The sequence below is a fragment of the Cavia porcellus genome, unplaced genomic scaffold, assembly GCF_034190915.1.
Source record: "Cavia porcellus strain 051 isolate PalLab524CR breed Dunkin Hartley unplaced genomic scaffold, mCavPor4.1 scaffold_6, whole genome shotgun sequence".
NCBI classification, from domain to species: Eukaryota; Metazoa; Chordata; class Mammalia; order Rodentia; family Caviidae; genus Cavia; species Cavia porcellus.
Genome location: NW_026947489.1, coordinates 81,210,512 through 81,228,057, shown reverse-complemented (window position 1 = coordinate 81,228,057; position 17,546 = coordinate 81,210,512). Strand labels below are relative to the sequence as shown.

General features: G+C 47.7%; 1 protein-coding gene across 1 annotated transcript in view; it reads left to right on the top strand.

Annotated features, from left to right (window-relative positions):
- LOC134476328 (galectin-5-like) overlaps positions 1 to 4,010 on the top strand; it is a 39,965-nt gene extending 35,955 nt beyond the window's left edge. Inside the window, exons 2-4 of the mRNA XM_063249755.1 lie at positions 1,173 to 1,322; positions 1,454 to 1,616; positions 3,410 to 4,010. Of these exons, the coding sequence (XP_063105825.1) occupies positions 1,173 to 1,322; positions 1,454 to 1,616; positions 3,410 to 3,556 (460 nt within the window). The 3' untranslated portion in view covers positions 3,557 to 4,010. The remainder of the gene's footprint in view (positions 1 to 1,172; positions 1,323 to 1,453; positions 1,617 to 3,409) is intronic.
- Positions 4,011 to 17,546: the final 13,536 nt, after the last annotated feature.

Here is a 17,546-nt window from a genome sequence, read left to right as displayed (position 1 = left end):
GCAGCCTACGCGTCTCCCCTCCCGGCCACTGTCAGGCTTTGGGATCTGGGTTGGGACAGCCTACCAGGTCCGCCGGCAGCGTCACGCAGGCCAGGCACTTTTCACCAATCCCGCCCGAGAGGGGGATGTGTGGCTGGAGTTGCCACAGCGCCGTGCTCCGGCAGGACTGCTCGGGCCCAGAAAGTCCACTGCTGGAGTCAAACTGTGGTAGAGTGTCAGTTTCTCTCACCTACCTCACCACAAGTCAGTGCACGCCTCCCTGCCGTTTGCAGATTGCCGTTCTCAGAGTTTCTGCGTGTCTCTCTCCTTGCCGAGCCACTGTAGAGGCAGCCAGCCGCCGCACGGCGGGAAACCCAAATCGCGGCTTACAATGGCGCGGGGTCCAGCCTCCACACCAAGGCTTTTCTGTATCTGTTTTAGCACCAGGACTGCATTCCAAGTTGGTTTCTCTCAGCCCAGTTCGTTCCTGAGTCAGCAGAGCATATCTCCACCTGCTTATGTCTCCTTAGTCCGCACCATTCCTGGCTTCTGAGCCGAGTCTTTCAGAGAGCCTCCGGTAGTTTCTGTTATCTGTCAGCCATGTTCTCCCGGCACACTCACACTCTTGTATAAGGCACTAAGCAGCCCATGTGTGTTTTCCTGTGCTGAGTCTGGAAGGGCACTTACATGCCTCAATCTTTGGAAACTTTCAAAGTGTACTCTATGTGTATGTGGCCAGAACACTCCCAGGTTGAATTTCCCAGTCTCTTTTCCACCAGACCCTATATAAGAACTCAAAACCTATGGAAACGGTCTTTGGGGAACAGCTGGAGATTTTGTTTCCTATGCAGGCTCAGTAGTAGTGGCAGCTGAGAGGACCATCTGATTTATAGAATTAAAGGGAGTCCTTTGTCAAGCTGACATTTTATAGTATTGATGTTGTTAAATTTCTGACAGGTACGTTGAATATTAAAATGGTCCCTCAAGTGTAAGCTAATTATACAGCCTACACCTGTCACCCCAGGATTCTTCAGTGTCCTGCCAGGGTTCCCCTCATGCTTTGGTAACAAGGGGAAGCTTTCCCTTGGTGTTTGAAACAAGTGAAGACGTGCCGGCTTCATGGCACAGATGTAGGCATTTCAGGCATGATTTTTGACTCATCTGACTGTGCGTGTCGATGACAATTGGCACAGAACCCCCTTCTCCAATGGTATCTCTCTGCAGTCACTGACTGACCTGTCCCCATCTTCCCAACAGCTTCCTTACCACACCTCCATTCCAGGTGGGCTGTTCCCAGGCAGAATCATCACTGTGTCAGGCATTGTCCCATCCAATGCTAAGAGGTAAGACAGGACCTCCAGGGATCTCAGGGAGGACAGAGCCATGCCTGGTTCCAGAGAGGAGGGGAACAAGCGGGAGGAGGTGGACCGGACCACAGGAGACATGGAGGGTCTGTGTGATGTGCCCACTCCAGCTTCATCATCAACCTGTACACCGGGAAGGACATCGCCTTCCACCTGAGAACTCTTTTTGATGAAGACACTGTGATCCTAAACACTCAGATCCGTGGCATCTGGGGTGAAGAGGAGCGAAGCCTGCCCTGCAATATGCCCTTCAAACGAGGACGCAGCTTTGCGGTAAGGGGCTGCAGCCTACAGCTTGGCCAGCTGGCTGGGTGCAAGAATAGAAGGAGTGAAGACAGCTGGGGGTACCTTAAATGGGGTGGAGGCTGATGCCAGAGATAGGAGGGCTGAGCCCTAAGGGAGACAGAATGTGCCACAAATTAGTAATGATCTGTGATTGCTGTCCCCCATAAGGTACAAGTCTTAGCATATAACTATTCTAGATGAGCAAACAAAATCACAAGCAAGGTTACTTTCCAGGGATCACACAGCCATTTAACACCAAAGAATGAGGTGGTGGTCATCTGTATGCATATTTATGCAGTAGTTATTTATCAACTCTTTGATTGGATCTGTGGGATTCAGGAAGTGCCCCATGTGTAGAATACAGCCCAGAAGCAAGGACCGGGTCTCCCCTATGGGGCTATAATCTCAGTGGGGAGGAGCCAGATGATCAAGGCATGAGCTGGAGATCACAGATAAAGACAGGTGCTGAGCAGAAGGCAACTAGGCAGAGGGGTGTAGGGACCCTCAATTCAGGGAGGATGTGCAGAGGTGGGAGGCTTCTGTCCAGAGCTATACTCCAAGGTGCAGAATTAGGGCAAGAGGTGTGGGGTGTGGGTGTAGCCTAATCACCAGAGCAGAAATTCCCACCCTGACCCCACATTCAGATTCCCCATAAGGCTTACAGAAGAAAGATGAAACTGTGTGCTGTGACACAGCCTGCAATCCCAGAGCTCCCAGAGGCTGAGGCAGGAGCATGAGACATTGCAATCCAGCCTGGGCACTCACAACTTAGTGAAATGCTTTCCCAAAGTGAAATATTTAAAAACTGGATGGGAACTGGAATTATAACTTAGCGCCATGGTCCTGGGTTCAATCTAAAGAACAGAGGTAAAAAAGCAAAACTGAAAACCAATGCAAATGCAAAAGCAAAAGAGAAAGAGAAAGCTAGAAGAGAGAAGTAAAAGGGAAAGAAAGGAAGACAGAGGAACATCAAAAGTGAAGCCTAGGTCCCTGAGCCATGGAGCTGTCAACTGGACACCCCTTAGCCACAGTGAGCTCTAAGTGTCTGTGCTCTGTGGCTACAGTTAGAAATGGCTGGTGTGGGGTTTCCTAGGCCTTGAAAGGAACGTGGTTTACTACACTGAGAAGCCACTGAGGAGGGAGCTCATAGAGCAGCGCCTCTGATTTTTAGGAGGCTGCGTAACCTTGGGGAATCAACTTAACTACTCCACGTGTCCAGTGCCTCAATTGCCAATGGGCTGAGAATCCCATGATGCAGGACAGTTGTGGGAATGGTAAAGGTCATCTCTGCACATGCTAGTAGAGTAACCTGCATGCAAGTGTGGTTTAAGTCTGACCACTGCTGTTTGCACCCTGACTCCCTGCTGGAGACAGTCTTGGTCTACAAAGAATGAGTCAGGAGGCTGCTGCTGCTGCTGTGGAATCCAGGCATGGACATGGGTGACACCAGCCCTGCAGCCTGAGGTGGTGCCCAGTGGCAGTTGGTCCCTGGGAGGGCTGTGGTGGGGACAGGGAATGCTTGCCATGGAGGTTGGGTCTGAGGGGCATGGCAGTTACACACAGGGCAGAGATACAGGCTGGGAGCAGCACTGCAGGCTGGAACCACATGGACTGAGGTATAGGGGAGGAGAGCACAGGGTGTTTAGGGAGCAGCAGGTCCTGCAGTAAGGGCGAGGGCCTGGTGGACAGAGTAAGGATGTGGGGGAGGACGAAACCTGAGCCCCAAGTGAGGGCTGAGGACTCTCTACATGGACTGTGAATGGCAAGGCCTCTCTTCCCAGATGGAGATCATATGCAAAGCTGACTGCTACGTGCTGACCATCAACGGCCGACGCCTGCTACAATACTGCCATCGCCTGATGGACCTCAAGTCCATCGATCACCTGGAAATCACTGAGGATCTCGAGCTCACTGCAGTGCGAGTCTAGGTGGGCTCACTGATCTGGGGCACCAGCCTGTGTCTCTCCCCCTGCCCTCTTCTTCCACGCCCTGCAGCAGCTTGCAGAGCCCTGACTCTAAGCAGAGATTTCCACTCACTATAACAGCAGGAAAAGCTCCAGCTGTAATCTTGCTGGCAGTGTGATGGTCCTGAGCAAGCTAGGACCTCAGCAAAGGCCCACATGGCATGCAGTTCTCAATCACCCTCCTACCTTCTCTGTGACCTGTTGGGTCCCAAGTCACAGATGTGCACAGCACTGACAAGGAGATCTGCACATCCTTCCCATTCCTGTGACCCTAACCTTTCTCCTCGGCTTTGCACCCTGCTGGGACACAATCCCCTTGAAAAGGCTGTTCTGGTCATGTAATGCTTGCTTCCTGTATCATTCCCACTGAGGGCTCCCCTTTCCTGGCATCTTTGAAATAAAGAAAACTTTGTGGTGTTGGCATACACAACTGACTGTTTTGTTAGTGTTTCTGGAGACATTTTGAATTTTCTGGGATTGAGCTTCCTTACCAGCTGAATGGGAAAACACAGCACACATTTTCTTTGGGCAGAGAGGTTCCTTACCTACTCCTAGATGGTCCCTGAGGAAGCCCACAAGCGTGCTGAAGAATACAGTTTGGGCTAGAGCCTTGGGCGTGAGTGTCTCTGACACAGGCATCTTAGTATTCCAGTGAACCCAAGAAGCATCCCCATCTCACTGAGAGCGGAAAAGTCCAGGTGAATGTGTGGGATCATTGCAGAGACCAGAAACCAGATTATCTTGTGCCAGCTGGAAGGGGAGGAGACAGGATACTTGTCATGACGGTTTTCCTGCTGAACACATGTCTGTCAGGAACAATTATCTGAAACCCAGCAGACTGGGTATGGGAGTCCCGCTATGCACCCAGGTGAATCCATCAAGAACTTGCTCCTTTATGGTGTGTGACTCAGGCAAGAGCATCACCAGGAAACTGCTTAGCAATCTCAGGCGCTCCTGCAGACCTACTACACAGGAATGTGCATTTTAACCACATCTAAGTGGACTGGTGTGTTTCCGGGACCATGTGTGCAGCCCCAGTCTAGATGGCTGGATCCTTGGCCAAGCTGCCAAGCCGGTTGGTTCCTGTTCAGTGCACAGAGCTTATCTGGGTGACCAGAGGTTTAGCAACCCCCCTCCTGCCCTCACATGTGTGTTGCTGCTGCCAGAAGAGGAAATAGAACCAGCGGGGAAAAGCATAGAGGAAACCATGAAGTTTGAACAGCAGGACACTTACCTCCAGTTGAGTCCCTTCCATGGATCTGAGCAGAGATAGCACTCTGTCTTCTCCAAATATTCCTGGTTGACTGCACCATGAGAAGGAGCCTGGCCTCCCAGGCAGGCAGGGATGTGGGGGTCTTCCCCCTCCTCCACCACACCCTACTCCCCATTCTTCTCCTATAGGAAACCATGCTTGATTTTTCAAGATGCTATACCACTGGCCAAACTTAACCAAATAGTCGGCTGCAAGGCAAAAAACAAAATAACAAAAAAATCCACTGCAAAATGTGGCCTGGAGGACAAGGCCTTCGTGAACATCTGGCATGGGGGCCAGGACCCCCTCACCTCAATTAGTGTACACTGCGTCCTGTGCAAAGCACAACTCCCGCTCTCAAAAAAAATCCTTCCCTCCACCACCCTCTCGAGGTGTGCTCACAATTCCATGGGCTTCCATTTCATAGAGGAAGGCATGGTCTGGCTGGTGGTACCTTGACCACTGTAAGCCTTCTTGCTGCTATCTCTACAATACAGTGACACTCATAGCACACAGAGCACACATACACTCACACACACACCACACACAGCACATATACACTCACACACAAACACACACACACACAGAATACAGATAAAATGAAATGCTTCTCATATAAAGTTTTTCAGCAAGGAAACATACAGAGAAGACTCAAGTGGCTCTTGGGAGCAGACAGTGGTGCATTAATGCAGAAGCATAAAATATTACCCAGGGCCTAGGACTATGCAGAGGCACAATGTCCCCTCCAGGTGGACACTCAAACTGCTTCAAGCAGAGGAAGCTTCCTTCTTCCTCTCAGGCCTAGCATGGAAGATCCATTTCCAAGGGGCCAGAAAGAGTGGGCTTCAGGGGCAGAGGTGGCTCTGTCCAGTCCCAGATACTACTTGGTGTTAACTGAAGTGAAATTTAGATAACAAAATGTATCATTTTGATAAGTTTCTGTGTAGAGCTGAGGTGGCCTTCAGTATCACTACATCGAGCTCCAGACAGTTTTCATCATCCGCAAACATGTTTCAGGACTCACCAAGCACAGGCCCTTGCCTCTCTTCCCTGGCAACTACCAATTTTAACTTTGTGAATTAATAGCATCTTAGGAGTTACTGATTATGATACCGTCATTCTGTATATTTTTATGCTCATCTTCTAAAGAAAAGTAATAACATTGATTCCCACAGAATGATATCACACCATTGATTTCCACAGAATCAAATATCACTCATTTACACCAAGAATCTAGATCTGACACCTCTCATGATCCTTCCCAAGTGCTGTTAAAACTGTGCAGCCATAGGATCCAACCCACCCACCAAAAAGGGAAACATTCGAGTCCTGCTCCATTGTTAAGCTTCCAGCTCCACAGGTCCGGTGTATGCATCACATTTTCAATTTTATAATGTTTATAGATTATGATGGGTTCCTCAGGTAGTAAGCCTCAGAGAGTTCATGGTCTACCCCTGCAGGTTGATTCTCACAGGGGGCAGCCAGGTCCCGTTGTTCTCTGAGGCTGTATGGAGCAGGAGGGCACTGGCTAGAGTGCCTCCATGACAGCACAGACCTGAGATTTCCTTCCTCCTCTAGAAAGAAAGTCCACAGCCCCAGCGAGCAACTGCTCCCATTTTCTCTAAGGACCAGCAGGTCCATGTCAATGTCACTGAGCACATGTTCTGCACCAGGCCTCGCTCTAGGTGTTATTCATCCTCTTGCAACTTTGCTAGGGTGCTGTTACTGGAGTTTTAGCATTGAGTGGACAAACAGGGGCAGTAAAATTGATGTCCTTTGCTCAGGAAGACACAGACAGCAGCACTGTCTTTAATATGGGCTCTCATGAGTCCAGTTAAAGCTCAGGGCCTCAGGCTGGGACTGCGGCCTAGTGGCACAGAACTGGCCTAGCATGTGCTAGGCCTTGTGTTCAATCCCAGCACCACAAATAAAAAAAGAAGCAAAGAGCCAGGGCTTTAAGGACTGTGGGCAAAGGAGAAATGGACACCAAAGGCTGAAGAGATGCAACCCTCAGACCTTTTTCTGGGTGTACAGAAGGATTTGCAGGCAGTGCATATGGAAAGAGAGTCCATAAGCACTGGACACACAGTTAATGTACAATGCCCGAAGCCCTCTGTCTCCGGGGATCTGACAATGCCCTTCCACAACAGCACATCTGTTCCCCAGAAGGGTAGCACCGCACGGTCTCTGTGAGCACTTGTCTTCCTTCTCTGCACAGTCGGGTATCAGCAACACAGCAGCAGCTAGGGGAACATACACACAGTCTCACACCGACATGGGGTATTCCATAGAAATGAACAAAGCACTTGGATACCTAAGGTGTGAGGAAACAAGATATTTTATGTCACTGCGATATACTTTACTCTGGTAGTTTTTATTTTCCCCACAGTACAGAGAAGTAATCAAAGGGGCTTTCCAATGAGCTATACCCCCAGCTGTTTTTGAAATTTTCTAAAATTTTGACACCGGTTTTCACTAGGTTGCCCAGATGAGGCTACAACTAGCCTGTGTTGGCCTCCCAGAGTTCTGGGATTGCAGGGAGGACCACGGAGTTCACCTGCTTTAGGCCTCTAATTTATAATGTTTTTGTCATTACCAATCTATAAAGTGTTCTTTTAACTCACTGGATAGAACTCCATTGTGCTCCCCTTGATCCTATGCCTTCCGATACAAGTTTTCAAGTCTGATTGTTAATTTCCCAGCCTTGAAAACTGTGAGAAACAAATTCCTGTTGTTTATAAGCTATTTGTTCAAGGTATTTTCCTGCAGCAGCAGAAAAGCATTCAGACAGTGACATCATTTGCAAGCACACCCTCCTCTTGCAAACATTTACTTGCACATCTATTTGTGATGAGTGAACACCAAAGGAATCCAGAGTCAGAGAGCCTGGCAAGCGCTCCTCTCATAGAATCCCTTTGAAAACATCCGTTGAATTGTCTGAGCTCCCTCATGTTGTACTTTATCAGGCAAGAGAAGGTGTTCAAGCACTAGCACTGAACCTGGCTTTTCTTTCATCAAGATGCGTGACGTGCAGTGTGCCTGGTATTAACTTAGGCATTACTTTTTGAGGCAAATTTCTGAATGTTCTAGGTTAAAATGTTACATAGTTACTGCTCAAGAAATGCTGTGCATATAAAACTGCAGATACATCATTATAAAAATATCACATTGCTAATATTATCACTGCTCTGGTTTTTATTACACAAAGCATATCATTCACAAATTTCAGTGCTTTCTTTTTATTAAATACTGCACAGAAAGACACAAAGGTGAGGCAAAGCCATCCTAGTCAACAACAGCAAGGCCAGAGTCATCACAAGGCACAGGAATAAAAACAGCATGGTCCTGTTTCAAAAACTGACACAGCTATCAGTGGAAAACACCAAAAGGTGCAGACACATCCAGCCCAAGCACCTTCACTCACCAGGTCACTGAGAAAGGTATCAATGATACAGGCTGGAAAAAGCAAGCTCCTTTAACAAATGGAGTGGGGAAAACTTGTCCCCATGCAGAAAACTGACTCGATCCACTTCCCTTCCTTCACTAAAATCAAATCAAAATGGACCAAATTCCTACCTATAATGTATGAACACTGAAAAAGGAAATCTCTGGAAACAAAAATTTGGTACATCACATAAAGAATAAACAGGCTCAGGCAAAGTCTTCCTGAATAGACCCAGCTTCACAGGAAACAATATGATCAATCAGTCAATGGGATGACATCAGATTAAAAGGTTTCTGCATAGCAAGAGAAGCAGCAGATTAAAGAAACAAACTAAAAATGGGAGATGTTTACTAGAGGCCTCTCAGACAGAGGATGAATATCTAGAATATATAACAAACTAAAAATATTCAGGCAGCCAAAATTAAAAGACCCAATTTCAAATAGGCAGATGTAATGAATAAAAATACATGTAACAAAAAAAATACATGAACAAACGTTCAGTATCTTTGGGCATTAGAGAAATCTAACACAGTACTACATTGAGCTCTCCTTAGTGCAGCAAGTATATCCACCATCAAGAATTCAAAAGACCACAAACACTGGTGAAGAAGGGATGAGGAAAGGAATCCTAATACACTGCAGATAGAAATGCACAACCACTTGGGAAGTCAGTATGGAGATTTCTCAGAGAGCTAGAAAGAGAAATCCCACTTCACCCTGCTCTGTGTCTCCTGAATATCTTGTCCAAAGAGCTCCATTTACACACTGATACACCTCTACATATGTACTTACAGAAACACAGTTCAGTAGTGCTAAATCTCAGGCACATCAACAGGTGAATGGACTAGGGAGACCAAGATGTCAGCACAGTAAGCAGCAGAGAAGGAGCCCCTCTGAGGGTCACCATCCAGTTCCTGGAACACAGCAATGTGAGGAAGACAAGAAGGAGGGAGGTGGGTATCAGGGACTCAGGAAGAAACTCAAGCATGAAGTGAAGCCCGCAAAGTGAGTGGGAGAGACTTCAGTGGAGAAGTAGGTGGCCGGTGGTGCCTTTCCCCTGAGATGAGATTCACTGCACAGATCTGGGACATTCAGGGTCAGTGATGGCTGTCCACCACAGAGGTCTCCACAGAGTGCTCCATAAGGTGCTGTAGGGGAACAGCAGATGTGAAGAATACACTGGGTGATCCTCAGTACTCAAGGCTCACTTATCCGATGGGACAGAGGTATTGGATTGGAGGCATCTTGAAGAAGGCCCTGCTGAATTCAGAATTCAGAAGTGCTGCTGGATCCATCTCATGGCTCCCAGCTGGCCTTCCACCCAAGGAAGCTGGTGGCACAAGAGCCAGAATGTGTAGGCCTGCCAAGATGATCCCCTCCCTGGATAAAAGGTTACTGTTCACACGCTGGGGTAGATTGGCCAGGGTTCAAACTCTGTGTATACAGGTTGTCTACCAGTGAGACCAGAGGGGAACTTGGAATCCGACTCTTTTCTCATGGTGGGTGTGTCTTTGGTTTTATATTTTGTTTTCGTTTTCCTTTCTTCCTCTGTTTTCTTTCCCTTCATTGTTTGATCTTATTTCTACATGAGTGACTGTGTTTCACAGCCTCTTTATGGCAATGGTTTTGTTTTGTTCTTAAATTTGTCTCTTCAGCTTGCATTTCCATTCAGTTTTTGCACTGACATCCAAAGTTGCCTCCATCCCCCTTGTGCTGAAATAGTGTTTGTGATCTCTTCCTCTTCCTCAATTTCTCTAGTTTCTCCCAAACCCAGTTTATATTTTAACCCCTGAAGGTAGAATAACATGTAAAACACTTGGATTCTGCCTGCAACTTACATGTTTGAGTTTTCTTATATAACCATAAACCTAGTTCCAACAGTAACAGTGGAAAGTTAAAGGTTAGCTCAGTTTATCATTTTGTAGGCTGTGTTTGATAACATTGGAACCAGTATGGGTAAAAGTCCTTGTATTCCATCACTGAGATAATGAAGAGTTCCAGAAAATACTGTAGCACAGTGCCAAAGAACCAGGGACTGGACCAAACAAGAAACAAGTTCTCATCACCAACAAATGGAAGAGGTACCATCTTGCAACTGACTCAAACACCATACCTGAGAGACATAAGCATTATCTATGGGTAAAAACACTAGCAATAAAGCAACTCACCACTGGACATTTGGGAGCATTAAACGAATTAAACTACAAAGGAAACAATGAGAGGATACTTAAGTAAAAGGCAGCACACACATCCAGTTCGCCTGAGGCAAACCCAGGAGGGGCAGTGAGGTGGGACAATCTCAAACCTCCCAGCAGGCCTCTCTGAAGTGGGAACAACAAAGCAATGGAATAAACTCTTGAAAAAAGAAAATCAGAAATAATTTCAGAGAACTGAAGACATGGTGCCCTAAATAAACACCTTGCTTAGGTATGGTAGAGAAAACTCAGACAGAGTAATAGATCAGCTGAAGGAAAGTATATAAGCCAGGAATGCTCAACATAGGAAAGATGTGGAATTCTTAAAGGAGATTCAAACAAGATATTCAGGAGAATAAAAGGGCCACTGAAAGAATGCTTAGCAGATGGGCCAATCTGTCTTAACAGGTTCTCAGATACTGAAGTCAGGCTTGCAGTTAGCAACCTGAAATGAAAGATTTCTCAAACTTAGCAAGGGCCCATGAGAAGTCAATCCAGCAGCTGCTGGATGAGACAAAAAAGAATAGCTGAAGAAGACTGGATTCAGTGAAACAGCAGGAGGAACCATAACTCTTATTACAAAATACTGTTCACACATGTTGTTGTAGTCAGGGGCTGTCAGGAGAAAATATAGAATCAGCACTAGGAATTTGTACTATTACTTTATGATGGCCACCCAGAATAAAACACAAGAAAGTGCAGGAAATCATTCCACAACACTAAAGACCCAGAATATTCAGCCAAGGGCCTGGATCCCACTGCAATGTCCTGCATGAGTCCAGATGAAACCCAGGAACCCATGAGAAGGACTCACACCAGTCTTTTTATGAAACCATGCTGGGAAGTGGTTCCATACCTAGTGGTAAAAGCTAGAAAGTCTATGCCAGCAAGGTGAAGGAGCTGTGCTGGTAGGTTGAGGGTTCTTCACTGGAGCCTAGCAGGCATGCTCTTAATAAAGACTAGTGCTGACCTGCAAAGCACCACAGCCATCCTCAGCAACATGGAGACCCCGAGTGCATCCAACTATGCAACATGGAGACCCCAAGTGCATCCAACTATAAGAGCAGTTGAGTACATGCCAGAAAGCTAGCATGACGAGTTTGTCCAGGAGATTAACTGACACACATCTTCTACCCCCTGGAGCCAGGAAGCAATGCTTGATGTAAGGACCAAAGCTCTCCTGAAGCGAACAACAGCCACTCACACCAACAAGATCCCGAGCTCCTTCAATGACAGTGATCGAACTCACACTGAGGAAGCTGCTCATGACAACATCCACAGGAGAACCAGTGGCTCAAACAGAAACCCTTAAGACCTCACTCATCTTCTCCAAGTCTCTATTTATATTGGCAACTTTCCTTAGGTTGAACATCTATGCTCAGCACCATGCTGATTCAATTCAGCTGGAGTTAAGTTGACTACCACTTTTTAATCCATAATAGATGTCAAGGCACAAAACTCCCTTCTTAGAGGAAAAAGATTTGACATCCACATAATTGAGAGTGAGGCATATAGAACTCCATTAGCCATGATTCACAAAGAAAGAAACAAACAAACAAACAGACAGACAAACAAAGTGAGAGAATTGTAGCATGGCTGAAAAGATAAGAAGTATGAAATATAAATGATCTTTATTTTAAGAATGCGGGGAGAGACCCCTGACACTCTGGGATCCGGCATTTTCTCCATGGGATTGGCAGTCTCTCCTTCGGACTCATGGAGTGGGGGCATACATGTAGCTTAGGTTTGGGGTCAGTGCCTGAGGGGCATTAGTGATGGGCAGGTAGCCCATTGATATTCATTTCATGCCAGAGGCAAGTTCCTAGTGGTGGGGAAGATAGAACCACAGATAAATTCCTAGGGGCAGGGAAGATAAAGCCACAGGTAAATTCCTAGGGGTGGAAAAGATAAAGCTCCTTAGTTCTGCCTGAGGCTTTACCGGCTACATTGGCCCGTCTGGGCCAAAATCCTTTCACAAAGAAAGAGAAAAAGAATCAAAGAAAAATAAGTGAAAATAAGAGAAAAAGAAAAAAAAGTCTGAAGCCTGTCATATCATAGTCGAGATTTCAGAAATTCAATGCAAAAATAGAATTTTAAAAGTTGTTAGGGAAAACAAACACTTATAAAAGAAATCAATTATGAAGGAAGTGTTGCAGGCAGCTGGTTAGAAATATTATAGGCAGTGAGACAGGCTAGGACCTCAATGGAGCCAGTGCAGACACCTGGCCACTGCTGGGGAGAGAGGCACCTCCTGCTGTGGGCCAGGCCTCAAGACAAAGGATCAAACAAATGCATCCACATCCTAAAGACTGATATTCTAATCAGTTCCCTATCACTCTGGAGTCCTATCCCATCCCCCTAGGGGAAGGGTCATAGCTCCAAGAATGCCCTATGTGACTTGCTTTCCTATTTGTCCCTAATGTAATCAATTTTACCTGAATTATTGATTTTATTGGCTAACTATACTTATGTCTCATCTTTGCCCATCTGACTTCTGAGTTCGTAGCCCCCTCCTCTTAACCCATGGTTTTACTCTACAAAAGTCCCAGGAAATGACAGAGTTCTCAGCAACCCACTCAGGACCCCTTCTGTCTCTCTTTAGACAGAAGCTTTCTTTCTCTCAAGTAATATATTATCCTCTTAACCTCCATTTTTCCTAAAATTCATTCTTTGATTTTAGAGAACACAAGCTCGTACTGGATACAGTAGGTCAGGACTTTGATTCCCCTACATCAGAAGGTCCACCAGAGTCACAGTTGACTTTTTAGCACAGACTGTCAATTCAAGGAGAGATTGGCATGAAATATTTCAGATTGTGCTGAAAAACAAGCTTGAAACCAGATTGATGTATCCCTCAAATCTGTCTTTCCAAACTGATGGAGAAATAAGATAATTTGACAAAAAGAACATATAAGGAAAATGGAAACCGCCAAACTAACGCTCCAAAATGTTTTGAAAGGCATTCCACATAATGAGCACTACAGGTCTGAGAAGAAGGGGGAAGAGGAGGAGGGGAGGAGGGGGAAGAAGAGAAGAGGATGGGAAGAGGTAGAAGTCCGTGGAAGGAGTGGAGTGGATGGCCGTGATAGTGGGCAGCGGTGGGTTTATTTCGGGAATGCAGGGAGAGACCCCCCACCCCGGCCCCGGGGCGCAGCATCTCCGCTGCACCCAGGGCCCGGTGGTCTCTCCGGGAACACGGGGAGAGGAGACTGGTGCACTGGCCGTTGGAATCTGGCGATCTCTCTCGGACACGTGGTGTGGGGGAATATAAATAGCCTAAGCTTAGGGCAGTGCCCTAAGGCCATTAGAGATGTACAGGTATTTCATTGGTGCACAGGTTCTTAGGGATGGGGGTATAGGGTTCCAGTCAAGTCTATAGGGGGCAGGGGAGGCAGGAGTTTTCTAACTTGGCTGCAGCTTTTCCTGGTTAAAGGGTCCGGTCTGGGCCAGCAACTCTTTCATATCCCATCTTATGATTATTAGGAAAAGGGGCGAAGATTTCTCTCTGCAACTACTTCCTGCTGGCTGAGGGCGCTGTACTGGGGTCTAGGGGAGTCGACGGAATGAAGGTTGATGTCCAGGTAGACGCTGATGTTAGGTGTTTTAGCCAGGACAACTTCACTGGTGAATGCATGTATGTTAGACTGGAAAAAACAAAGAGACAAGATGTTATGAGGAGACATGGCACTGTCGTATTTATGGACCCAAGTGAGGTAGAGGGAAAGGTGTCTTTGATTTAGACCTGTTATTTTATCAGGATGACGTTGAGGTGGCAAGGCAGAATTCTGAAAAATTAAATGTGGGATTAGGAGGAATGAAGTTATGAGAGGTGTTTACTCCCCCATATGAAAGCGTAAAAGTTAAAAGGTAGGTAGGTAACGCTTGTCTCTGGTATATATGACATTGGAGTCTGTAGGGAATCATGTTAGAGAGTCCTGTTATAGAAATGATCATTAATAGAATGTAAGAAATTAAGAATCAAGCTGGACAACAAAACATGACAACCTGTGAGTCATAAGGCAGAGATGAGTATCAAAAGATGGTTAGATCTAGGGCCCTGTTTGTAACTGGCATAGGTTGACCTTTAATACTCCATGAGACATTGAGACTTTATTATCTTAACTCAGTAAGAACTCTGTACATGTGGTCTCTTATGTCCACAAATATAGAGAATGTCTTACCTTGAGAGCTTTAATGTGATTTGGATTCTGAGACAGACATCTACCAAGGCGCTTGGCCCCTGTGACCTTTGAGGATGACAAGCCGGGGTGGCCAGGCCACTCTCTGGTGGCCAGGATAACCCAACAGCCATGGAATAAGGTCTTTTGGCAGTGAACTATGAGGGCTTCCAGGTAGGATGGCCAGGCCACTCTCTGGTGGCCAGGATAGCCTAAACAGCCCTGGAGTAAGGTTTTTTGGCAGTGACCTATGAGGGCTACCAGGTAGGATGGCCAGGCCACTCTCTGGTGGCCAGGATAGCCTAAATAGTCGTGGAGTAAGGTCTCAAAGAATGTCTGATGAATTTGAGTGAGGCCCATGGCGGGGGGTGGGGGGGGCAGGTAGCTAAACCTTGTGTAGATTTGTCTGTCTCAGAATTATAGGTATTATTTAAAAATATGAACAACCATAGCAAGGTCTCTGTGGAGCTTGAAGGTCAAGTTTTGCCTTGTTGTTTGAGATCTGGACTATAGTAAAAGTTATCTGTAGAATTAAGTAAGTATGTAGGAGCTTAATATCGGCATTTAAGATTATAAGGCAGGCAGGTTGGTAAAATTATCAGGTGGCCAGCAATAGTGAACAAATGGTAGAAAAACTGTAAGAAAAAAAGGAAAAAAAATAGCCTCTCTCGAGTGGAACTGAACTGCAAAAAAAGTTTGGGCAGGGCTGTGAGACATTGGAAACGCGCAGTGTTAAAGGCAGCTTGAAACACTGAGATCCGTGGCACGCGCCCGGTGCGTGCCCAGTGCTGTGGCCTGTGTGCCCGGTGCCGTGGAGGGGCTGGCAAGGAACATGTAGAGTGGGCAGGGCGAACGCGGGACACGGTAAGCAGAGAACCAGAGGCTTACGATGACGCGCTAAGCGGCACAGGGAAATGACGTCGTTTCGCTGCGACCGCGTAAGGGGGTGGGGCTTGGAGGCCCCGAGTGGTGATCCGACGTGACGCCTGGCGTCAGATTAATGGGAGCTGCGGCTCACGTTCGGTCCCCCGGAGGGGGCGGGGCGGCGTCCGAGGTGGGCGGCAGAGGTGGTGGCCGTGCCCCGGAGGGGCGGGGCGGCGGCTGAGGCACGGCAGGGGCAGTCAGGGGCATGACCTGCTGCTTGCGGGGCCCCGTGTGTGGGGCGGGGCGAGTGGTACGCTGCGGTACGCTGTGGCAACGGGAGACGCACAGTGTGAAGTTAAGCGGGCTCTGGTCTGAAAGCTCACGGGCCGCGCCAGACCTGGGCGTGCTGTGAAAGTGACGGTGGGCGGGGTACGGCGCAGGCACGCGGTGGCCAGCGCAGGGTGGGGCTGCCGCACAGGTCGGTGCAACATGGAACCAGCTGGGCGGGAGGCCAAAACTGTGGGGCCCACAGAATTGGAACACGATGTGAGAGCGAAAAGAAAAAAAAAGGCTGTTTAAAATCTAAAGCAGTTTTATGTGAATCTCTTATTTAAAGCTCGGCAGAACAGTGGTGGCGGATGGGCTGGCATAAAGTGGGAAACAAAGGAAGCTATAATGCGGTGGGAGGGGGGAGGGAGAGGAGCCGGGTGCGGGCGGGGTGATCCGCGGGAAGGGCCGCGGCCCACGCCCAGAGCCGCTGTGCCAGCCCCCCTGGGGCGACCAGGCCTCGTCGGCCACGCGGGAGACCGTCCCATGACTGTCAGACCAATGGCGGCCTCTGCCCCTGACAGGCGCCGAGGCTGCATGCTGGAGCCGGAATGAAGGGCGCGCAGGATGGGGACAGAGGGAGGAGGGAGCCATGCTGGGAAACAAAGAGAGCTGTTTTAAAAGATATCTCAGGGGAGTTACTCACCAGAGTTGTAGTAGATTTGTGACTGTAGAAGTGAAGAGTTTTGACCAGCAGGGGACCATAAAACAAAACTGAGAAAATTATAGTCTCTCACCTGCCGTCGAGCCATGCGGCACCATCTGTTAGGTCTGAGAAGAAGGGGGAAGAGGAGGGAGAGGGAGAGGAAGAAGTTGAGGTCCGTGGAAGGAGTGGAGTGGACAGCCGTGAAAGTAGTGGGCAGCGGTGGCTTTATTTCGGGAATGCAGGGAGAGACCCCCCACCCCGGCCTCAGGGCGCAGCATCTCCGCTGCACCCAGGGCCCGGTGGTCTCTCCGGGAACACGGGGAGAGGAGATTGGCGCACTGGCCGCTGGAATCTGGCGATCTCTCTCGGACACATGGAGTGGGGGAATATAAATAGCCTAAGCTTAGGGCAGTGCCCTAAGGCCATTAGAGATGTACAGGTATTTCATTGGTGCAAAGGTTCTTAGGGATGGGGGTATAGGGTTCCAGTCAAGTCTATAGGGGGCGGGGGAGGCAGGAGTTTTCTAACTTGGCTGCAGCTTTTCCTGGTTAAAGGGTCCGGTCTGGGCCAGCAACTCTTTCAATGAGCACTACAGGTCCATGCAACCTTAAACAAAGAACCCACCAGGCAAGCCAAACAAACAGAGGGAGCAGGGGGGAAAAAGAGGGTAAACCAACAATAGGAAATCAACGAGCTACCGAAAATCAGTATGTATCAGTTATAAGCATCAATGTAACTGGCCTCCATTTGTCAAGAAAAAGACGATTGGCAGAGTGCATCAGAAGCAAGATCCAACAACATGTTACATACAAGAAACACATTTACCTTGAAATGAAATTCATGGAGAGAAAGCCAAAAAATAGAAAACAAGGCTGCAAGAGATAGAAACTCTGAAAAATGCAGGAGTAGCTATTCTATGTGCAGACAAAGAGAATTGCAAGCCAAGACTGACTAAGAGAGATTAAGAAGGCCACTACATCCTCAGAAAGGGAGCAATCCAGAGGAGGGAGGAACAAGCCAAGAGGAAAGCAGAACAATCATACATAT